At 39.5% G+C, this 24,826-nt stretch overlaps 2 protein-coding genes across 2 annotated transcripts in view; one reads left to right on the top strand and one right to left on the bottom strand.

Moving 5' to 3' along the window:
- The window catches only part of LOC139724565 (uncharacterized), a 32,351-nt gene extending 28,234 nt beyond the window's left edge, over positions 1-4,117 (top strand). Inside the window, exons 20-21 of the mRNA XM_071635700.1 lie at positions 908-1,058; positions 3,852-4,117. Coding sequence (XP_071491801.1) covers positions 908-1,058; positions 3,852-3,986 — 286 coding nt within the window. The 3' untranslated portion in view covers positions 3,987-4,117. The remainder of the gene's footprint in view (positions 1-907; positions 1,059-3,851) is intronic.
- A 13,053-nt stretch (positions 4,118-17,170) lies between these two features.
- LOC139724553 (uncharacterized) lies at positions 17,171-24,551 on the bottom strand. The gene is made up of 2 exons (XM_071635689.1): positions 24,436-24,551; positions 17,171-19,617 (listed from the first exon to the last, which is right to left on the bottom strand). Exon 2 carries the CDS (start codon positions 19,457-19,459, stop codon positions 17,171-17,173), a length of 2,289 nt encoding a protein of 762 aa, XP_071491790.1. The 5' UTR covers positions 19,460-19,617; positions 24,436-24,551.
- Between the last annotated feature and the right edge of the window lie 275 nt (positions 24,552-24,826).

The following is a 24,826-nucleotide window of genomic DNA, read 5'->3' as shown; positions in this document are numbered from 1 at the left end:
TTATTGTGGCACAGTCGTACATGAAAGAAATTATAAGACGATAGGAAACAAGTTAATCCTTTGTCACACGAAGAAGAGGCTATAACCTGCGCGCACACACCGCTGTGTCTCATTGTACCTGACGAAGCTCAGCAGTAACAAGTGAAACGTCGTACACCTTACTACGTTTTTTAGTGAGACAAAAGATTAACTTGTTTCCTGTCGTCATAAAACTCACCTCCATGATCAACATCTTTCACATGAAAGAAACTGGTTGAAATGGCTGACAGTAAAGTAGTGATTGAGTATGTGCTGCAAAAGTATATATGTTGTGACATTAGTGGCATGCAATTGTGCAAAACTAAGTTGATAATGACCTTATCATGGGAGTATATGGAAGTGGGTTACATTAGCATGCAATATCCTACAAGACAAAAATTGCACGCTCAACAGCAACAGCGTGAAGTGGTACTTTTAACTACATGTCATGTGATGGGCAGTCAACCAACTGGATAGCTTGAAACTTTGTGGCTGTTGTATAATATAATGTAATTCAATTCAATTTGTTTATTCATCTCATTTTCTGATAAAACAATACAACCGTACTGAATTTTACAATACAATATAAAATAGATTAAAAAAAAAAAAAAAAAAAGAGAACTTGAATAAAGCCAGAAAGGTATTGTAAAGTAAGTTCCCTTTTATATGAGTATGCAAAAAATAATTGATTAAAGTACATAAGTGTAGACTTGGACAGAAAACAAACAAACAAAACAAAAGAAAACAAAAGAAAACAGACCCCAAGACAAATGATATGATAGCTTGACCATGTGTGATTTGCTTTAAGGCGTGTGGTGGTTTTCAAAAATTTCTTAAATGAAGACTAAAGCCTAATGTTTTTAGTCTGCCATCCGTGTTTTCCGTGCAGCTACCTGACAGTGGAGTGGGAGACTAGGAAGGGAGGCAAGTGTGAGTTCAACCCAAACAACACGAAGGGGATCAGCCCAAAGGTGCCCCAGCAGAACAACTTCAGCGACTGTGGCCTCTACGTCTGCCAGTATGTGGAAGCCTTCTTTGAGGTGAGGTCTGGTGCTGGCCCCAGCCCTGGTAGTTTTGTGGGAGAGATGTGAATATTTGATTGCATATTCAGGAGATAGGAAAGAGTGCTCCACTACCCCCCCCCCCCCCCCCCCCCCCCCCCCCCGTGTATGTAAATCTTGTGTAGTTTTTTTCCGCAACACTTGAGAGACTTTGTGTATTTTAAAGGGATGGTACAGTATTGGTGGAGATGAGAATTGGGCTTTTAACTTTTTGCAAGATACCAAGAAAACACTTGTGAAATAGTACAGAGCATACCATTTTAAGAGGAATTCAAAGGTTATTTGATGAAAATCGGGTTTGAAATGACTGAAACATCCAAAAACAAAGTAAAACAAAGCGATCGTAATAAAGTGTGGGTCCCACACTTATTAGAATCGCTCTGTTTTGGATATCTCAGCCATTTCAAAACCAATTTTCATTAAATAAACGTTGAATTCCTCATGGAATTACATGCTCTTTCATATTTCATAAGAGGTTTCTCATTATCCCACCAAAAAATGTTAGAAACCTGAAATTAGGTCTCAACCAAAACTAAACAATCCCTTTAAGCTATGGCATGCTATTGACATTATTCATAATATCTTGTCATTACCACACAGAACAATGTTTTCTATGGAGAAGAAAAACACTGTTATCTGTTTGATACAAGTGTGTGTATGTTTATGTACATAAATTGAAATGAAATGATTGAAGACAGCACTTTAGCTTTTCTCTGTTGTTCATGGACAAAGGGAACTGCTATGATCAAAGTATGATCAAAGCAACTGATTAGTTCAATCAGCCTGAAAACCTTGCATTTCCGTATTATATTTTCTCTTGTAGATATAAAAGCCCTCCACCCATTTTGAGTCTCTCTTTTGTTTTCATTATACCCCCGCCAAACGAAGTTTGAAGGGGGTATATAGGAATCAGCGGACGGTCGGGCGGTCGGGCGGTCGGTCGGTCGGTCGGGTGGTCGGGCAGTTGGTCCGTTGCAAATCTTGCGTCGCGAACTACTTCCTCAGTTTTCAACCGATTCCCATAAAACTTGGCACAGATGTGTGCCTTGGGTTGTAGATGTGCAAGACGTATTTTTTTGACAGTACCAAAAGTACGTTGCCATGGTAACGGCATATTATGGGCAAAAATGGGTACAAATCTTGCGTCGCGAACTCCTCCCACAGTTTGTGATCAATTTTTATGAAATTAGGTACAGATGTTCATCTGAATATGTTAATGTGCAAGACACATATTTCCGCAGTGGCAAAAAGTGCGTTGCCATGGTAACGGCATGTTATTGGTAAAATATAGGGCAAAATGCTTCATGGCAAAACTGCTTCATCAGTGTTCTTCCAATTCTCATGGAATTCATATTGAATGTTTGTCTTAGGATATAGGTCAGCATGACACATTTCTTGACAGTGACAAAAAGTATGTTGCCATGGTAACAGCTCACATATTATGAGCCAAAATGATGGAAAATTTTGTGTTGCAAACTACTTCCTCAGTTTTTGCCCAATTTCCATGAAACTTGGTACAGATGTGTGCCTTTGGTTGTAGATGTGCAAGACGTATTTTTTGACAGTACCCGAAAGTACGTTGCCATGGTAACGGCATATTAATGGCAGAAGATCAAGGAAAGATCTTGCGGATTTAACTACTTCCTCAGTTTTTTGACCAAAGCTTATGAAATGTGGCACACACCTTGATCTTGGTGGGAAGATGTGGAAGACGTATTTTTCGGACGTGTCGGAAGCTGTGTTGCCATGGTAACGGCATATAAATGGCAGAAGATCAAGGAAAGATCTTGCGGATTGAACTACTTCCTCTGTATTTGACTGAAGCTCATGAAATGTGGCACACACATTGGTCTTGGTGGGAAGATGTGCAAGACATATTTTTTGGACGTGTCGGAAGCTGCGTTGCCATGGTAACGGCATATTAATGGCGGAAGATCAAGGAAAGATATTGTGGATTGAACTACTTCCTCAGTTTTTGACAAAAGCTTATGAAATGTGGCACACACAATAGTCTTGGTGGGAAGATGTGCAAGACATATTTTTCGGACGTGTCGGAAGCTGCGTTGCCATGGTAACGGCATTTAAATGGCAGAAGATCAAGGAAAGATCATTCCTTGGGTAAGACTGTCGTCACGGGGCGGGGGTATTACTCACCTTAAGTGATATTTTTTTCTCTGAATATTGTGTATTTTCTTGTATGTGGTACAATGTATGTGTTTCATTTTCTTTTTGGTAGTACAAAATATATATATGATGAAGTGGTAATACAAAATGTACACTTTGTATATCTGATGAAGTGATATGAATATTTCTTCATGATGAAAGGGCTGTCCATCCCAGTCTTGGCAAATTATAGTAATGATGACGATAAACAAGCAGACATTTATTGATCATTTTTGTGAGATATTTTAATCAATGTGAGGCTATCTGTTTATTTCATCCTTCTTTCTTTTTTCTACCTGAAAGTAATAGTTCCCAACAGCATAGAAGCATGAAACCAAAGCAAAATATAGTTTGTTGGGAATGTTTTTTAACATCACTCTCCAAAAGTGTGGCCATTTGATTTTTTTTTTAAATCTGAATTGATTTGTGCAATATCAAACTTTTTTTTTATTAGGCTTCGAAGGAAATTTGCAATGATACTTTCATACATAATTGTTCATGTACCATCAACAATTGCTTATACACCCCCTCCCCTCTTCCTGATGTTTGTAGAATGAACCCAGAGATATTTAATGATGTTTGATTGTATTACTTTGTTTTATGTAACAGAAACCCATCAGGAACTATCACATCCCCATGAAAGGTCTGATGAACTGGTTCCCTGAGGAGGTCGTGTCCCAGAAGCGGCAGGAGATTCGAACGTTGATTGAAAAATTGGCGGAAGAATACAAAGCGCGGAGATGACAGCGCCGTAACTCCTCACCTGTGCACGAAGTCTGAGGACGGAGATGAATTGGTCAATGACTGGTCCACCCAACTTTACTGAAGCCCCCTGGATGTGTTGCAAAGGGGACTGTAATGTGTGCTGAATGATGATCGTGACTTGTGATGTCAGATCTATTCTCAACTGGCTCCACTCAGAGGGAGGTGTACTTGTGTCTGGTCCTGCAATGGAATCTCGAGTGCCATTGGACGCATGGAGCCAAACAATATTAATAACATGGCGTACAACAATCACAAAAAGAAAAAAAAATGAAAATCAGAAAGAAGTCATGTTGGACTGTGAAAATGAAGAATCTTCCATTTTTGTAAACCATGTGTGGATGAGCGGAATGGCTGATCATATTCATATCATTTTGGGGGTTGGGGGAATTATGAAAAAAAAAATGAATGCTCAAATATAGTGATGTCCCGTCTTGGTCACAATTGGTCTTTTAAAAAAAATGCAAAGCCATTTTATGCACTTATTTAGTGAAGTTTCATTTAAAAACTTCCCTTTGTGTTGCTGATTTCTCCCTGATGGATAGTGTTACCTCGTCTTTTGGGTTCCTTGAGGTGGAAGAGGTAGCTAGAAACAGGACAATAATTGACTTCATGTCTCCAAAGACTAGACGCCCCTTGTGAAAGCTTCATCATGTAAGATTTAAGGCTTTAAGCAAAGGACATGACACTTTAAATTTTCCTTGTGTGTGTGTGTGTGTGTGTGTGTGTGTGTGTGTGTGTGATTATTCAAATGAAAATTATTTGTGACAAATTAATTTACCATTGACTGTTACAAATTTAAGTTAGTTTGGTGCTGCAATGAACTAGGGTATGCTTATTAGTACATGTAGCTTATGTACGTAATAGGTAATGAAACGAAAGATAGCCTTTTTGGAAATTTGGTAGCCCATTACAATTTTTAGTGGCCCCTGGCCACCACCGCTGTCGAGCCCTGCTATATTGGAAACAGTAATATTTGTACAATGTATTAGTTATCAAGTTGAGTGATACCTTGTTAAGGGTGTTTGATAGGACTTCACTTTGACTCAATACCACCATCAACTGTTTGGTCTCTAAAAGTAATTTTGTCGACTCGGTCTTGCAGTAATAACATTTCTCCCTTAAACTGAGCACCACTTTTTCAGTGCAAAGCCCAGTTGCTGTTTACCCCTATCCCTTGTTGCATTGCAGAGCAACGTTGGCCCCATAGTAACATGGTACCTACGAATGCACATGTAATAACAGTACCCATCTTCGTAATGGTTGACAGTCATTGTTGTAGATCTATTGTAGTCTCATACTAAAAAAGTTGCAGACCTTACTCTTTGGTCAAACGTGATGAACTCCTCAGTTAAGAGTATTAATAAAATCAACAAAAATATTGTTAGCTTTTTGCAAGAAGTAGTGAAAATACATCTCCAAAAAAAGGTCATACCCATTGTAGGAGTGAATATATCCTATAGTTTCCCCATTAAGCTAGAGAAGGAATTCAATAAGGTGTAAGAATACAAATTTGTATATGATTTCATTCAGTGTTTTGCTCCTGTGGGCCAGTGAACACATTTGATACCACCCAGGCATGTAGACATTCGTTGTGAGTGCAAAACCTCGTAGAAACCTGTCAAAAAAATGCTTGGTATGAATTTAATCATCCACACCAGAAAAGTGACCTCTAATAGATAAGATGAATTCCTGATTATCAACTCCTCATCAGGCCAATAAATGTGTGGTAATGCCATGACGAATTAGCTTATCATCAGTGCTGTGCATATATTGCGAGGAAAGAGATGATAATGATCAAAATCTCCAATCAGCATTCGAGCAGGGGCCACTCTGGGCAGGCAAATGTCTCTTTTGACATGCCCTACCATTATGCGGGCAAGTGGGCAAATGACCGGAGCAGAGTATGGTGCACACATAATGCTGTCACCACAACTGCTCTCCTATATCCAAAATTATCTAGAGGCATTTGATGTGTTTTGGGACCAGTATTCAAAAGAAAGATGTCCTACATGTATGTGGAGTCTCTACTGGCACAGACCTACAGGTCATCTACCACATCCTACTTGAGTAGCAGCACTAAAGAGATGTTTAATTCTCCATTTTTTTCCCACAACATAACTGCACAAGCTGCAGTAATATATGCGAATAGGATGTCACTGTGGCATCCAGCATGAAAACACTAGCACATATTTTGCACAGACCAACACTTTTCTCCAGTTTTGAAGATTATCCATCAAATCATATTATCCCTTTTTCTTTTTTTTCAAGAGTACTCCCCCCCCCCCCCCCCGATATTGTACTGCACAAAAGTAGCAGGACATGATTTGTTTATGCCATTGTTTATACAGTTTGCATGTAAAATGCAGCGATGCTTTCATGTGTGTATTTTACCATACATTCTTTGGTTATTTTGGAATTACCAGCAGTTCAATGCTACACTTCAAAATGAAATATAATTCTGAAAAGTGAAGTTGATATTCAACATATGATTATTTATTACAGTGATGATATTGGTTGACCATATTCAGGGGACATAAAGATTATAAGCCCTCCTTGGGACCATAGTTCGCTTGTCTTCAAACCATGCATTGTGGTCCTAGCTATGGCCGTTGCATTCCAGTGTCCTTTTCAGGCAAGCTGATATCATGAAATGATTTGACTCTGATGCAGAATTATTTATGGGTGATATTGAAGAAAGTGGGAGTGTTTATGTTGTATAGGGGAAGATAACAGTGTGTGTTGTATTTTGAGGTTTTGTTCCATTTGCATAGGTGCTACATTTGTCTTGTAGATTCACAAGAGACCCCTGTGGCTTCCATGCTGCTGCCAAGAGAGAATGAATGGCCAGGTAGCTTGGGGAAACATGGTTGGTCTGATTGAATCAGTCTTCATTTGCTGGCCACCGGGTAAACAGACTGCCATTTATAGTACCCGTACAGCCGCGTGTCAGCGAACGTGTGTGTCAAAGCATATGCTTGTCGATAATGGTCGACTACAGTCAAGATTCTTCAGCTGTGTGTGTACTAACATAGAGATCAGGGGGGTGTTTCATCAACGCTTGTCAGCACCGACAACTGTCAGCGCTGACCAATTTCAGCAAAATCCTTGGTTTTGATGGGCTGAGATGCTCTTGTCACTGACTGTTACTATGGTGATTCAAGTTGTCGGCGCCGACAAACGTTGATGAAACACCCCCCAGTGATAAAGCTATGTACACACAATTTGAAAAGGTGATTCTTGAATATATCCGAGCCTGGCCAGCTTTCCCACTCCTTGAATTCCTACGCTACCGGGTCTTGAAACAATGGCGTTCATTGTGCCAAAGTATCATTAGTGTATGTCTTCAATCTTAGAGAGAAATTCCAGTGCAAGTGAAACTTTGTCTGAAAAGAAGGAGTAACAATTTCTGAGCACAACGATGAAAATTTGATCAAAATTGTGTGAAAAATAATGAAGTTATGTCATTTTGAAGTTTTGCTAATTTTTCAAGAAACAGTTCTTGAACGGTCAATATAAATATGTGAATAATGAAGTGATGTCATCCCCTCACAACTTGCCATATAGTTTGTACGTAAGAACTTTATATTTCCAGTTTTTCATTCAAACACAATTACGTCCCATTCTCAAATCCTGATATATCTAAGTGATTGTTTTCTTAAGTTACAAGTATTCAACCAGAATAAAATCATGTTTTACACTTCAATAACAGAAACAGTGAATTTTTGTCACTTTTTTTGTACATGATCAATGGAAAAATTATGAGGTGATGACATCAGCTCACTCATTTGCATATTTCATTTCAACTGTACTAGAACTGTTTTGCAGAAATTAGCGAATCTTTACAATTTCATAATTTCCCTAATTTTTAAGTGATTTTGATCAAGTTTTCGCTCTTGTACTCATAAGATTTTACTCTTTCATATCAGACTAATTTATGATTGGACTGGAATTCCTCTTTAACTCTGACCATTGTTTGCAAATGACCATCTTGTATTAAAGCAATCAGTGTTCTACGTCTCCACCAAGCTTCTGAAAAATTTCCACGCCATGTTGACATTCAGCACAACACGTTGCACAGATGCAAAACGTCACCTTTTTTTTACACGGGTTCTTCATCGTCATATTGATCTTCAGTTTAGCCAAGATCTTCGTTCATGAATGTCTTAATTTACTCTTTGTTGTTGTTTTATTTAACAAGTAGTGGCCCTCATTTGCAAGGCATTGTGGGAATCTGGAGCCAAGGGAGGACTGAAAAAGAGAGTTTGTTGTACACACATACATTCATTTCTTCAGTCTGTCAGTAGGTCTGTTATATTCATACATTGTGTTCACATGTATTTCTCTAAGTAGGAGTCAAATGCCTTTAGCGCTCAAAGCAATGTTTTCATCGCTAATTTACTAGCTGAAAAAGCAGGATTTTCTAGATGTTCTCACACGATTTTTGTAAAATCGATTGAGTACCACCTTCTATCGAAGTTGGTAAGAAATTTGTGAGTGCTTGTAAAAGAGGGCTACTGGATCTGTACTTATCGTCTTGAGATTGTTTTTTGCCAAAACTGTAGTTAGATGGGTAGAATTGGTGCCATCATACTACTGTCTTGGCTGCTTTATTTATGATGTGTATTTATTATCGTTATCGTAGCAGGAAAATATTTCACTGCTGGAAGTTGGACGTGACTGTAGAGTAATGTGTCATACATTCAGGGGGCATTTTATCAAGGGTTTGTTCAGATATTTTTACTGACAAATTTGCTCTCAGCCAGTCAGATGCAGGGATTTCAGTAGCTTATAACAATTTGTCAAAAAAAAAATATCTGACAAAACACTTGATGAAATTCCCCCAGTTTTCTCTTTTTCTGAAGTGGAACAATCTTCATGTACTCTACACGGCATGTACTGAAACCTCTTATTCTTTGGATTTGTGCTGCTGAAGTAGACATTATGAAAAACATGGGTGGATATCTGTGACTTCTGTTTGAATACAGGTGAATCTTGTAACAAGGACCCACAAACCATGGCGTTACCTTCAAATGCGAAGATGCTCACTATATTACGGTATGAAAACAAAAATATAAAGGGATGGGAACTGCGAAATCACCTTGATATGAGAGGGTTTTGTTGTATCCAATTTCTTCATAACGAGGTTCCTCTGTATTGATTAAGGACATAAAGTCAAGTGGAAAAGATGTTACATTTTAGATGGTAAGTAGGGGTGCACGTCAGGAGACCGACACCTAGGAGTCATACAGCCCATGAGTTATACAGCTCACGAGTCATACAGCCCATGAGTTAAACAGCTCACGAGTCATACAGCCCATTAGTTTGACACTAACCTAACAAGGCACACGAGACCAACACATTAAGCCCCGTGTTGTGTCTGTCGAACTCGTGGGCTGTGTTTACCTAGTGTCGAACTCATGGGCTTTATTTGCCTAGTGTCGAACTCATGGGCTGTATGACTCGTGAGCTGTATGACTCATGGACCTGTTTTCAGTGTCGAACTCGTGGGCTGTATGACTGGTGGGTGTCGGTCTAGTGGGACGACCCCGGTAAGTAGACCCCCTGTAGCTGGTGTATTGCACCTGGCAAGTACCTTAAACATAGGTGGAAACAAAAAGGAAGATCTGAGAGCACATTCAGTTCTGAAGAAATTCAACAGTAAGTTACCATTTTCACACCATCATGCCACCATTTGATGCCATCCCGTGTGTTTTAGGGTAGATTTGCAATAAGGGGAACTGGTCCCTGTAAATCTGTCCTTGCGGCTTTGTAGATTGGTATGAGTCTCCTGTTGGGACTATGTTCATAAAACCATGAGGTAAAATAACATTGCCCAGCTTTGAATACAGGTACCAGTACATGAACATGTACATTGGTGGTATTCTGAAAACTATTTTCTTGCCAAATATTTCTTTTTTTCTGTTATGTAGTTTCACAATGTAAATGGACTCAATTAATATGCACAATAATTCTGCCAATATGTTTCGTTCTGTGTTCATTTTGTCTGTCAAAAATGTTTGCTATATAAGATATAAAGAATCATGAGTAAACCTAAGAATTAGTGCAGTGCATTAAACTGCATCAATAGCTACACCAAACTATTGGCAGGTATACCATTATTACGATTTCCAAAAGACTGCACAGCGAGTTTTCGTCTCAGCTCCACTCGTAGGTCACTACACTCGCTGTGACTGTGCATGTCCACAAATTATTGCGAGCTGCCTTTGCAAAAGGCTAACACTTGTTCGATCTATACGTGCTCAATGTTAGCAGGTGGCAGCCACTTCCATTTCACCAGCGTCCTGTAAAATCGGGAGAGTTGATCATCTTATGGGGTGTAGGATCTTTGGTTGCACTGGTTTCATCCAACTGATATCTCTTATCTTTGCAAAGACACAAGCTTCTGTGTTTGTTGAGTCTCCTTTGCAACTCTGCGGATAAAAATAATGGGGGAACCATGCGAGAGACTGGAATTTTGTGCTTTAGCATGGCACACATGAAAATTGTCATTGCTTGTCGGAAAAAGATATTTCTACCCTTATTTTACACTCTGCCTTCTACATGGTTCACAGGCACATGTATTGACAAAAAAAAAAGGGACAACAGCAGAAGGACAACTAAAGTTTATTCTTTCTTGTGCTGGTGCTTGATTTTTGAACTACCAAGTCTATTTGATTTCTTGGGTTAGCTTATGAGACCTCAAATGGAATATAGATTCAAAGAAAAACTTTTTTTTTTTGTTGATAGGAGATGTACAAGATGTACCACCCTTTTAATTTGCTGAAATGGAGAATTTATTTGCAAGTATTTGAATGTAACCTGAATAGTGGAGATTATGGTCAATAATACTTCAGATTATTATTTTAGATGAACCAGTTCGTAGCTAAGATGAGGATGATATTCACTTTTGACTGTTGAGCAACCCCATTGCAAATACAGGAGAGCCTATTTTTAGGTGCAAGACAAATGTGTGTGAAAATCCACTGTTCTGTTCCGTTGTTCTCTAGTCTAGATGCATATGTGTAATGTGTGTGTGCAATGACCCGACAGAAATGCTCAGCGCAGCAAATGAAGCAATCCTTGTCGTGACAATCTGTAGATTCAGCCTACCGAAAATCTAAGCTGGCAAGACCTCTCATGGATTATGGTATCACTGTAGCGTGCATGCATTAGCAGTATGTCACTTTGTTTAAATGGTACAGGCATTATATACTTGTATTCTGTAAATTAAAATCTGATTTCAGATTTTTTTTTTTTCCTCAAGTCTATACACATTTTGCTTTTCCTAAAAATTTCATGCCGCGAAAGAGGACGGCGGCTCCAATTTGCAGAAATTTCATGCCGCGAAAATATTGTGTTTTACAGTATTAATGACAGGGCCTTCAGGGAGATCAGTGCTTGAACCAAAGAGGCTGATTACCCAGATGAAATATGAATACATTTTAGTAATATCATGATTGGATGCTACTGCGGCATTTAAGCCCCTTGCTAACATTTGCAGATGAAGAAACCCAGCTTTAATGCATCAAAATAGTTCTAAAATGTGAGTTCAGGAGAAAAATAAACAACATGAAAATGTTAATCAATAAAATTAATGTTAAGTTCAATTGTTAAATACAATGTATACAAAATGTGAACAATATTAAAGATGATTCTAGAATAAACTGTCACTGTGATTGTTTATTGAGAAAATTAGTGATATATCCTTATATTTTTGGCTTTATTAGGATATTTTTTTTATGTTTGGGTGTTTTTGTCATACAACTGAGCTATACATAGGCATCAAATGTGACAATTTAAATATTTTCTACATCACTGTTCCCAGTGCTAAAAGGTGGCTTTAAGAGATCTGCGCCGTTGTAAGATTAGGAGACTTGATCGCCACTTTTTATAGGTATAAATAATGATTGAAAGGTCTCGACCATCAAGCCAGTGATTAGGTACACAGGTGAATAGCAAGTTGCGTACTTTTACCAGTAACCACCGCATTCTGTTCCAATGACCTACAATTTGTATGTCAAATCTGTGTAGTGGTTTGTCCTACTGATAGCATTGATTTGACTGAGTAGTGCATGGCAAACTCAATTTCAAAATGGACCTTTTAAAACAAACCTTCAAACTTGTTCGTTATATTGATTAAGATTTGCTGGAAAAAAAGAGGATTACATAAAGAGAGAACAATATATATTGCATTTGGACCATAAGAAAGGCCTTTTAGTTGCCTAATTTTGTTGTATTGTGTGTTTGTCAAGTGGAGAGTGTATTGTGGAGACCCAGTGGCTGCAACAACCAAAACTGATGTGTGAATTTGAGTGAGAGTGAGAAACTCGTGAAAGCATTGCCAAAACAAACTAAGAGCAACTTGTACATAATATATTTTAGAATAAATTTGATAGATACAGAATTATGTTCGTGTTCAAATGATTTGCTTGCCACATCAAACTTCAGCAAGAAATTGCAACTGGAAAGGAAGTTCATTTGATGTTTACACTTTGATGATGTGAATAAATCTGTCAAAAACTAGTATTTACAGAAATAAAATACTTGTTGATTTTACATTGTAATGTACCTTCATGTTTTAGCATTGCTGGAGGTAGTATTACATGTATATTTAGGAGTGGGGGGTCGTCTATCTACCTGTTGCTATTTGTTAATTGTTGCCATGTTAACTTGAGACTGGCTTGAGACTAGCATCATATAGAATAATGATTTATGACTCATTGACCCTAGGTTTGTGTCGTCACTTTGTTTGTTCGAAATATGAAGAAAGCAATTTATTCATGTCTATGAAGATTTAAATGTTGAGTAAAAACAAGAGTATTTTCATATTATTATTATTATTATGATTATGATTATGATTAGTATTATTAATATCATTATTGTCATATCAATTTAATTTGTTAACCCATTTACAAAGAGTAAAATAACACCTTATACTCTTTCTGGTAAAGTTGTTTATTTTCCCCCATGGATCAAAGTTTTATTGCATTTTATTGTTTTTTTTAAACCTTGACATGAAAAAAAAAAGAAAAAAAAAAGAAAACAGAAGAGATTTCGCTGGGCCTAAGGATTTTTGCAGGACCCTCCAGGTGAAAATTAAGCCCCATTGATTGGCCCCGCCATGTTTGATGTCGAGGTTTATAAGTATCACAAGGATTCCGCTCATTCACTACAATCGATTTATTGACAATTACGTTTTTTGTGCTAGAGATGTATGACATGTAGTTTTTCTTTTGCAAACATACAATGAAACTGCGGCAGTGAACATTTTACATGGTTTCAGCACCATTACCTCAGGTGATGTTACTGAGGAATTCCATTTAATGTGCATCTTTTCTTGGCAATGCTAATGCCTTTCTGTACTTCTCTTTTTTTTTTTAAAGTTTTCTCTACAAACTTTCACAACACTAGTGTATGCAAGTAAAAGAGGCTGTCCTTACTGACATTAACAGTAGGGTGTAATTGTGTATTTATTTTATAGGAGAAAAGATTTTGAAGCACGATGTGTTCAGGGTCAATAACAAATGTCCCATTTTTTTTTAAATGCAAGGTAAAAGTGTGGTAAAATTCCCTTGCCCACTATTTATGTGTTCATTCCCCATTATATTGATGAATTAGTTACAATGTAACTGAATAATGAATTCATTTATTTCATTATGAAATTATCTATTTGTGTTTTTTTTCCATGTGTTATTTATTTATTATTATTATCATTATTTTTGACGAGACATAATTCAGTCTCGGGTAAAAGGAAAAGTGTTGGCATTTAAGTCCTTGGACTCGAGTGCATTCTTGAATACATGTATATGTATTTCAACAGTTGTACATAACAGGAAAAAATGCAATAAAAACAGGTTTTGTGAAAAAGGAAAATCTACTTTGCACTATTGCATGATATGATTCTGCCCTATGAAACGAGGCTTCGTAATGATTATTATTCTGTGACTACCATCTTGTTTGCACAAACAACTTGCCAAGTCTGCAGGGAAACCTGTTATCTTAGTAAATTTCATCATGGTCTCCATGGTCTCCAAAAATTCTTGAAACAGTCCAAAATACAATTGTAATCTTTCAGCCATCTTTCCAGAAAATGGCCCGTCAGTGGTCTTTTAGCAATCTCTCAATGAGCGCTCAAGGGTCTTACTAGTTGTTCAATTATCTTTCAACAGTCTCTCAAGAATCGCCACATTTTTAGGGGAAGATCGCTGAAAAACTATTGAGAAATCATGGCGGGATCATTGAAAGACTACAATCTGTAGTCTCTAAGAGGTCTTGGTTGATCTCTCAAAGATCTCAAGGAGTACAGTATTTCAAATGATCTTTCAGTGATCTCTCAGTGGTCCTATTGGTCTTCTCAGTGAACATTTAGCGAACTTCAAGGTCCCACAGAGATCTCTTAGAAATTTGTTGGAAAATTACTTTTTGGTCTTTCAATGATCTTTCCAAGGATATTTTTAGAGCCATTCCATAATATAGACACTGTTTTTATGTAGTCTCGGAGACTGCTGAGGGATCTAACCAACTTTGGGTCTCTCTGTCATCTCTCAGGAGTTTATGTCATGTGGAATTTGGGCCTTCTACATTCTAACACTGGTAGAAATCACTCATGGACGCAAGATCTTCAGTTTTATTCAATCAATTGGTTTTATTAAAACCAAAATACTACACAATATATTAATGTGTACTGAAAAAATAATAAGAAAAACCCTCCACCCAAAGAAGTGGTGTTAACACGGCAAGCGCATGCAATAAAAACAGAAAACACAAATAACAATTAGAGAGCTGTCAACTTGTACGATTTTACGATATCTACATGTAGTACATGTATGTAATTTCTCACCAAATATGAGAAAATGCTTTTGTGAATGAAAACTTTGTTTTTCCTGAAACTTGATTTAGCATGCTCAAGATGTGCAATTTTTAAATTTTTAATCCAAAATACATTATTGAAACTTTCGTTCCTCTCTTTTAATTGGGCACTGGTATGTGCTTTATCTATTATTTCAATGTGTAGAGATTAGCTGCTCTGCATATAAACAATATACAGTGTACAAACAACATACAACAACAAGAAAGATCAGGGTGACTTTACTAAAATTAGAAAATTAGAAAATTAGAAAATAGAAAATTACGGGTTGTCCTGGTAGAAATTGTTTGCAGTTATCTTACATCTCTGAGTAAAACAAAAAAAAAATGTATGCACAGGTGAAACTTGTCATTGCAGACTAATGTTGCACACTCATTCTTGAAAATAATGAATTGACTAAACCCCAAATCTGCATCATTTACTTGGGGAGCTCTTGTGGCTCAGTGGGTAAGGTCACATCTGATCAATCAAGAGGTCCCTAGTTCAAGTCCCATGACTGCAGCAGTTGTGCATGCCCCTAGGCAATTAAGGCACTTTATCCTCATTGCCTAGTCCTCTGGAGGGGGCCTAAAGCTGTTGGTCTTGTGGTAGATTGCATACAAGCATTCGATGCTTCCAAAGCAGCCACACAAAACGAATCATAATTCAAAGCCAAATTCTAAAAAGAGTTTCACAAATTTTCAAACCAATGTCGCATTCACGAAATGCATCTTTATGAAGGAAGGTTAACACAATATTGGTCATGTAACCATGCAAACTCCATGCTTAAATTCATGTTTCATTAGTCTAGAAGAAACAGTAATGATTTCACTCTCTATGTTCGTATACATCCTAAAAACCTAAGTATGACATATCAATTGCTATATAAAACAGTAACAAACACATGCATGCACACACACACGCACACACACACTCATGCACTCACGGCATTCAGAACAAGAGTTCTCAAGTTGTTCTTGAATTACTGATTATTGGTGGGAAGTATAATTGCATAGGTGTGCTGATAAATGCAACACATTTCTGTGCAAGAAGCAGTTAACAGTGATTCATGTAACAGATTTCAGTCAGTGAGCTGTCTGATAATTCTGAATTTAAGTAGTGCATTCAAGCACTCTCCTAAAAGTGTACTGTACCATACTATCTGCGCCAGAGGAGGGCTCAAATGCACCTGAAGTGAAACGTAGTACATTTGTATACCAAGCCAAAAGTGGACCACTTTCTGAGCTCCAAGAGCGAACCATAACCTTACCAGAAGTTGGCATGCAAAAAATATGTGCAAAATGCACACACATCATAATGAAAAGAGTGAACTATATTCCTTTGTTCTGGACACCTAAAGCGTGCCCATGCAGTGATTGACCTCTTTGCTACAATATAAATGACCCCCTCTAAAAATAACTTGTGGGGTACGCTTTCTCCACAGAGCGCTCAAATGCTCCAAATCTGGCATAGCATGATATGGTACTTGTAGGATCAGTTCGCTTTTGAGTGCTCGAAGGTGGCCTTAGCAATGCAACTAACTCAATCAATCCAACTACGAGTCCATAATACATGTATATGCTTAATTGGACACAGCATAACCAGTCCATCAGAATACATATACAAGTTATGTACATGTACATGATCATTTAAATGTATATTAAATACTTGGAAAAGTTGAAAAGGCACTTGCACTCAACCTCTGTGGCAATTCACTATGGATATAAAAAGGTTCAGTAGGCATATTATTGCTTTGTGACAAAAAACAACAACAACAGGCAAACTTTGAAGCAATATGAAGCCGACTAGTGGAAAATACAAATCTATTGTGCATAGAAGAATGTACAAGTAATTGTCCCGAATATTCTGTGCTAGTGCACAGAACAATTGCACATATTGTCGTCAATGTATATTATTAGAATTATATAATCTGACATACTTTGTAGTACATAATTCATGTGGATTTGACTCAATCAAAAATATCAAATGTCCATTCTTGCCTAAAACTGCTGTATTGCTATGGTTAACCATATAAAATGTTTTACTAATCCTAAGCAGTGTTAGGAATAATATGCTTTTTGAGTGATGAGGACTGCACTGGGTCTTGTGTACACTGCATAAAATTCCATGCAGAATAAGACCTACTTCACCAGAATGTGCCCCCTCCCATTCATTACCACTCTCACAGGAGCGACAGAGGCACATAAAAAACTTCATACCCTGCCTCTGCTGGGATTTATATGTCTCTTTTAGTGTCCATCTATGAAATGACCACCTATGTCAACATCGTCAGAGACTTACATAGGCAGATCATTCATCAACACTGTCCACTTAACAAATGGTGGGATTTTAGCGGCGCCCATTGCACAGTTACTTCTTCTAGCTGCGGCTTTGAGACTCCACCCGGTGCTCGCTGTGTGGAAACCAAGGATGTCGCTTGCAGCAGTTGCTTTGGGGTGCGTCCTTTCAGCATTGCCCTGCGGAGTTGTTTTTGCGTTTCCCGAATGACTTGCCTGAGGTCCAGGGATGGGAAGCTTGCACGACGAGTGGTCTCATTGAAAGGGAAAGTGAGCACAAAGTCACCCACCTGTTGAGGAGGTTTGAGCTTAGCTACTGCAGGAAACGACAGGTCCGTCTTGCTGGTTCTGTTGTTTGATGCACCCTTCTGGTTCATAATGGACAGGGGTCTCTCCTTAGTTCGAAGCTTCAAGCCAGTCCGGGTCACCACTGGTTGTGTCACTGATGGAGATCTCTTGGGTGATGCATCCTTTCCTCTAGGGGCTGCACGTGAGTTGTTTTGCACAGGTTCTTGCTTCCTCTTTGATGAATCTGCAGGATTGGGGTACTGATGCATTCCCCTCACACCACTCTTGGGATGACTCTGTGCAGAAGATAGACTAGAGGTTGTCCCTGATTTGCTGGTGCGAAGACTTGTCGGTGAATGCCCTTGTGAGTTAAGATTGGGCTTACGTGTTGGCGATTCAGGACTTGCTTGTTTCTGACCCTGTCTGCTGCGTATCAACTCTCTCCTGCTGTCCAGCTGCTTTCGGGATTCCTCCAAGCTCGGCAGTACCAGAGCATTTAGTGTCTTGTTCGGTTTTCCCGGTGAGCATCCCCCATGAACACTCCCTGATTGGTGACTCAGAGAGCTTGGACAATCTCTCTTCAGGTCAGCCTCGCTTGATGAGCATTTACATGCTGCTGCTATCTCCTCATCATAGTCATCTTCTTTATCATTTGGAATGGTTTTGAGTGAAGCCTTGCCCACTGTGGAGTCCCCGCGAGGTGAAGGCTTATAGGTCACGGCCAGCCTGTCGTTACTGGGTTGCCTATTCCTGGTTAGCACCCTGTTCAAGGAGTCTCTGGAGCCAGGGGCAGATGGTCTCGATGGAGAACTTCCTGTGCTGGCATTCAGTGATTTTCTCTTGGGTCCAGGTTTGGTGGAGAAACTTCTCTTGGTACCTACCAGACTTCCCTTTCTGTTTGGGCTGTATGCCTGTCTCATCTTAAGTTTGGCAAATGACTCTCCTCCACGAAGTTCATCACCAACCTGAAAGTGCATGAGGTCCACAATGTCCCCTATGAGGTCTCTCTTGATGTTGTGGTCGATGGAGCAGTCGAGGCCAAGAGCTGGGCTGAAGTTGACCTCCAGCAGCCATGGCTTGAGGCTGCTGTCGATCAGGATGTCAAAACCAAAGAGCTCCACGCATCCACTCGTCTTGGGAACAGTCGGGGCCTGGGCAAGCATGGTGAGAGTCACAATATTGCAGATTTTTTGCCAGATGATCTCATCGTCAATACCCTGCTGATGGAAGTAGTTCCTCAGCATGGTGAGGCTCCACTTGCATCCAGGACCAACGCCTTCCTTGAACGTGGTATATGAGGGGCCAAGTTTATTGATGCTGGTATTTGTCAAATGACAGAACATGTTGTCTAAGGTGGTCAGATCAAATTTCTCTGTGCTAAACCTCACAATTCCTTCTTGGTACATGTAGATGTGAAGGGGATGGAAACTGGTGACAAGGACATAGATGCGCAAATCAAACTTGTAGCCACCAATTAGGAGGGGGTTCATAAGGTACTTCTGCGCCACAGCACTGCAATCATAGGTCAATTCAGATAGGTCATGGAAGATGAAGATGCCGCGTCCTCTTGACAAATCCGCAGGCTTGCAGATCCAAAGGGTCTTCTTACCCTCTTCCCCATCCTCCTGCTGTGATTTAGAGTACTCTGCAACAAACCTTGTGTAGTCATTGGGAAGGTTGAACCCGACTGGAGTGAAGTTGTACACTGATGGGCCATACACCCCTCTCATCCGGCGCATATTTCTCACCAGCGTGTCCTTCTTTGTGATTGCAACGGTGTTGGGGAAATGATTCAGACGCTGCCATGGCATTAAGTCACTGTAGTCACAGAGCCGGAACCGATTTGTGCGCCACCACAGATTCCACTCGTGGTCCTTGCTCTCCCCTTCCACGAACTCGTCCCACCCGCGATCCAGGAGGACGTCTCGCACAACCTCCGGGCCGACGCCATTCTCATTGAGTCTGAAGACCAGGGGCTTTGCATAGCTGGGGGAAGTGTGGCCATGGTTCTCTGGTAACATCACTCAGCCATGTGGCACCTGATCATGATGATTGGGTAATCCTTGCTCCGGAACAGATGCTGGCCTACCTGATCATCTGGTTGAACAGCTTATACGTAGCCCCTGGTGCTGATCTGCTCTGTATAGCTTGTGGCTGTCAGAAGCATTACAGTAGTCCCCTGCCAAGGAAAAAAAATGAAGACAAACAAACAAAAGAGTAAGTATTAAAAAGTAAAAAGTATAATTCATTTAGATGATGATTGCAATTACCAACATTTTCACATGCGTATAAACATTACGCTGGGGGGGTCAACACCCAGCCTAAGGTACGCTTTCCAATTTTGAAAAATGTCGACACGATCTGAAAAAAGGTAGACCAAGCAGGAACTGAACACAGTGAAAATAATGGGGAAAAAATATCAAAATGTTTCTTCTTACAATTTAATGGGGGGGGGGGGGTCTTGAAAAGTGTATAGTTTGTACACATGTGATAATGTTGATAATTGTGAACAGCCCCTATGATGATAGAATTGTAGACATGTGAAGATAAGACAGCATCAAGTTGATTCTTGTTAGGGTTCGAAATTGGCGATGGTCCGCTGGCCATTGGCCACCCGAAATCACGTCTGACTAGCTCAAAATCATAAAATTCTGAAGTTGCTAGTCTGTCTGGCTAGCCAGAATATTGCTTCAGTGTCAAACTTGATTCGAAGCAGTCTGCCTGGCTAGTTAAAAAAAACAGGTAAGTGCGACCCCTGTTGTAGCTTTTCATGATATCCCTTGTAAAGGGTGGTAGAAGGCTTAATGGCGCACCATATCATACTTTTGTGGGTGTGTACATGTATGTGGCTCTGATGTACACTAGGAATATGACGAAGATTGCATTTAACATTGGTTCATGGGATATGCACTCATCCAGCATGAAAAGAAAGGAAACACATTTTCACATTCATATGTTTTATATAAGTCTTTAAAGGTGAATTATCTATCAAATTAACGGAAATTCAATTGTCCTCAAACATGAAAGCTAAACACAAATTGAAAGTCTACACACAAATGAACACATTTCTTTAACTGCTCCAATGTGCAAAGGAAAAGAAATGCAAAATTGCACAAAATACAATTTCAAACAAAACAAAGCAGATTGAAATTCAATTATTACACAGAAAAATGAAACAAAGCACGATAAATGTTTGCATGCACTTGAAAAAAAAAATATTATTGAAAAAAAAAAGTAATATATCTTTCCTTTAAGTCAGTATCCTTTTTTAAAGTTTGTCTTTCTTTCTTTCTCTCTTTCAAGGTAATATCTTGTTGAATCATGGTAACTGTAAACCAGTGCAGCCCACTAACAGAATCATCTTCTCTCTTTGCACCTTGACAAAGAAAAACAAATGTGTTCATTCATGCATAAAATTTACAGACTAAATTAGTAGAAATTTCCTTTAATTTAATCTACAATCTATTCGTTTCTATTGCAGTCAGACATGGAACAACTTAATTTGAAAAAGTGTCTTTCTTTTTGTGCCGAGTACAGTGTAGAAAAAAAAAGTGTTTTAGATCCAATTACAGCGAGTTACACAACTGTACTTGTCAGATGCGAGTAATAGACATACAGACGGCAACAAAATAAAACTCATTGGTGACAAACATCCATTCTTCCTTTTGAAAGAGCAAACACATTATAAATACAATGACTTCCTGCAGCTTGCAGGCTGCCGGGTAACACTTCAGCTGCTGCCTTTCAGTAGTAGCAAGGGCATTAGGAGCCTGAGATCTAGTTTTCTTCCTGTGTACACAAATGTTCTGTACACCTTGTGTAACAACCAGCTCTCAGTCAACAAGATCAGTTTGCTGGAGGGCTTACACTGAAGTGATTGTGATCAATATGTTTGCACAGCCTTTTAGTGGAGACACAACAGATGAGGGAGCAGCGGTCTGTTCTGGATGGAGTGCCTATTGTCATGGTTCTTTTTGCAGCTAACAGGCTCCCCTTTTCTCCTCTTCAAACAGGTTCTGAGTTACTTTGTATCTGTATCCAAAACACACAGCCTTGGCTGACTACTTATCCTTCTTTACTATGAGTATTGCAAGTTACTGTCTGAAGTGATAGGTAAAGATAAGCTGTGCATTGGGGGGGGGGGGGGGGGGATGGGTTACTTCTCAGGGGGTACTATGTGCAAGGTTGGCTGATTTATACTCCTATGGATACAATTTTTTCAGATGACGTCCCTTTGTGACTAATGAAAACACAAAGGTTTCTTGTGCGTTCCAATGAAGTTCATGTTTTTTTTTCATTACCTCCGCCAAGGGAGGAGGTTATGTTTTCATTACCATTGGTTTGTTTGTTAGTTAGTTAGTTTGTTTACAGTTTGTCCGCGTGCAAAATAACTCAAAAAGTTGTAAACGGATTTGGATGAAACTTGCGGGGAAGATGAGAATGACACAAGGAACAGATAATTAAATTTTGGTAGTGATCCAGAAATGTTTAAATGGAATTTATGAAGGATTTTAGATATTTTGGCAGGTAGGGTCAATAAACTTGGGAGTTCAAGCTGCGCATTTTTGAGGTTTTCATACGCGCACTAAATTGCGTGCTCTAGTTTCTGCTAGAGCGAGGCGCGTCGTGCAGCTGAGGGTTTATGACGTTTATAACAAAGGCTTTTATATTGGGAAATCGGGTGATTTTTCAGCATGCATGCGTATGGGTGGAAATCACTGATCTCTATGGAAGATCAAGATCGTCTGGATGGAAAGTAGCTGCTTGGCGGAGGTCCGTGCTCTCAGAGTGCTTTTCTAGTTTAAGAATAGCCCCACCTGTTGCACAATATCTTCTGAGGTCTTAATCAAGTGTGTGATTAACTTCATAATTAAGTCTGGAAGTTAATAGCCCTTTAATCATGAGCAAAATTGGTATTCTGAGAACATAATTAAGGTATGATAAAGTCCCTATAATTATCTTAGGTTCCTCCCATCTAATTGTTATGCCATCCAATCAGATGCGTTGCTAGAAGCAAAAATGATGATTACGCGCGCAAATATGCCCTTAATGCGCCCACCTACGCACATGAAGATCTCATCCTCTTTGCTGACATACAATGACAAATTTCCTCGAAGTTCACCTACATTTTTTTTTCCTGAATTCTACAGGGTCTATAACAAATTCAACCGCTCCTTAGATACCGAAGACGGGTAAGCATCGTTATTGGCGAAAAAAAACAAAACAAAACAAAATAAAACGCTGTAATGCTTGATACCGCGGGTAGTTAATGACACTCTTGGTCAAGTTTTCCATGGACTTTCACTCTTAATTACACGCTTAGAATACCGCTTTGCAATTAAATCTGTGATTAAGTCCTCCTAGAGTTGCACGCACATTGATACACACTAAGCGCATAAGACTTTCCTGCCAAAACGCTTGTTTTCATGGTAGTTGATAAACCCCCTACTAAATTAAGCTCTCAGAATACCAATTTGATGGATGAATGTATACTGTATATTACCTCCTTGTTTTGGCTAGCTAGGATGTTCAAAATGGAAGCTCTTGTATTGCAGACACTTCCTCACACTTTGTGACATGATCCTGGCAATTTTCTGCGCTGCAACACTGTAAGTGTAAAGCTCGATAATCCTGCAGTGGAGAGCAAAGACAAGCGATATCGCGCAGTATTCGATGTGTCAAAATCAGAGGGTGAGGAGGGCTCTAGTGACGTCATGACTTTATCAAACAGGGTTCCATACAACAGGAGAAGCTGCTCAGCACATGGTGGTTCATGGGATAGATCACCATGGCACACAGGGAATGAGGTACGGTACAGATACAGTACTATAGGGCCGTAAGGTGCATGATTGCCTCCATTGCTCCAAATGATCTGGATTCAATTCCTAACACAATTCTAGCTCAAATTCAGCTGAGCAATGTTGTTTGCAAGTTACCCGTTACTGTACTCATGCATATTGTTTCAGAGCTCTAGGTTTCTTTCACTTCCTGCCAGTTGTATTTGATAAGGCACCCGAGGCTGTCGAACTAGTAAACATGGTTAAACTCTTTCAGACAGTGAGCAGTAACGTTAGTAGCAAATACAATTTGTACTTGGAATAGCCTCTGTGCAGAAGCTGCCAACAAGGCAACATCAGTTTCAGCTTCAAGTCTATAACTACAATTGTAGATCATGAGATAAGTTCAATGATCACTGGAAACAGACACATAAGATTGAAATTGAATCCAGATTGCATTGAAGCTGACCATCCCATGGAAACATCACATGGAACTCCTCAGGCTCAGAATTGAATCCTTTGATTAATGGCCCTCTGTTACTGGTTTACAAGTCTTTAACTTACTGGGCGTCATCGCAGGTAATTCAGCTGAGCCTGAGGTACATGTACCACTGGCACTGGTAATGCCAGTTCAAGTTGAGAGATTCCACAGGGACCTTTTATTGCATTCCTTCTTAATCTTATAAATTGAGATCTCTTAACAGTTAATCGTCTTATGGTCCGACGGTTACAGCCTACAACAAGGCCAAGGGTACAAAAACGTGTAGGCCTACACTGTGTGTACAGACTCTAACTTTACTTAACCTTTAACGTTATAGCTAACGTATATGATCCTCTTTGTTATCTACAATGTCAATTGTAAACGTAGGCCCTATAGTTAATTTAGACTTTTTTAAACTCCAAGAGCCAAGTTGGCTAGAGTACGAAGAGGAGGTTTAGGGCTCTGGAAAGTTTCAAAATTTATACCACCACTGCCCGTGTGACCACCAGTTTGGATACGTAACGTGAAACTGAAAGTTATCACATTGTATTAACGTTAGTACATTTGTACTGTATTGCTCGCTCGCATTATCTATGAGTAGAATTAGACTCTATGCGAGAGTGACTGAGACTGTTGTGTCGTGTGATGTGGGTGGTGGGTCTCAGTGTTTTGCAAACTCAGAGTGAGTCTATCTAACGAGTTAACTGTTAGATTCTAGGCTCGGAAACCGGAAGCTCACCTGTGACAATGTCAAAAGCTGTCTAGAATTCCTTTCATTTAGTCGAGTCAGATGGAGATCAACTTCCTCCCAATGTTTCCTTCACTGACGTCTGCATTCCCCGCCATGAACCTCCGACATGTTCGATGGTCTACTCTCTGGGCCCGGCTACGAAACGTGCATCATCACTTCGGTCTCCAGCTAGCTCAGCGGTTCACAATAGACCAATAAATGCAAACATCATCATCATCAGCGCAGCAGCGGCAGCATCAGCCAGCAGCTCGCATAGGGAAACGTAACGCATAGGGCATGCAAGCAACCCTAGCTAGCCCTACCGTACAGCCGCCGGTGAATGAACGTAGCGTTGGTAAGGTAACTTGGTTACGAAGATTTCAATACCGACAGAGGGCGT

This window comes from Diadema antillarum, unplaced genomic scaffold, assembly GCF_040938485.1.
Source record: "Diadema antillarum isolate AM-2024a unplaced genomic scaffold, OU_Dant_1.0 scf00000015, whole genome shotgun sequence".
Lineage (NCBI taxonomy): Eukaryota > Metazoa > Echinodermata > Echinoidea > Diadematoida > Diadematidae > Diadema > Diadema antillarum.
Note: the sequence above shows the minus strand (reverse complement) of the source record. Positions and strands in the feature narration are given on the sequence as shown.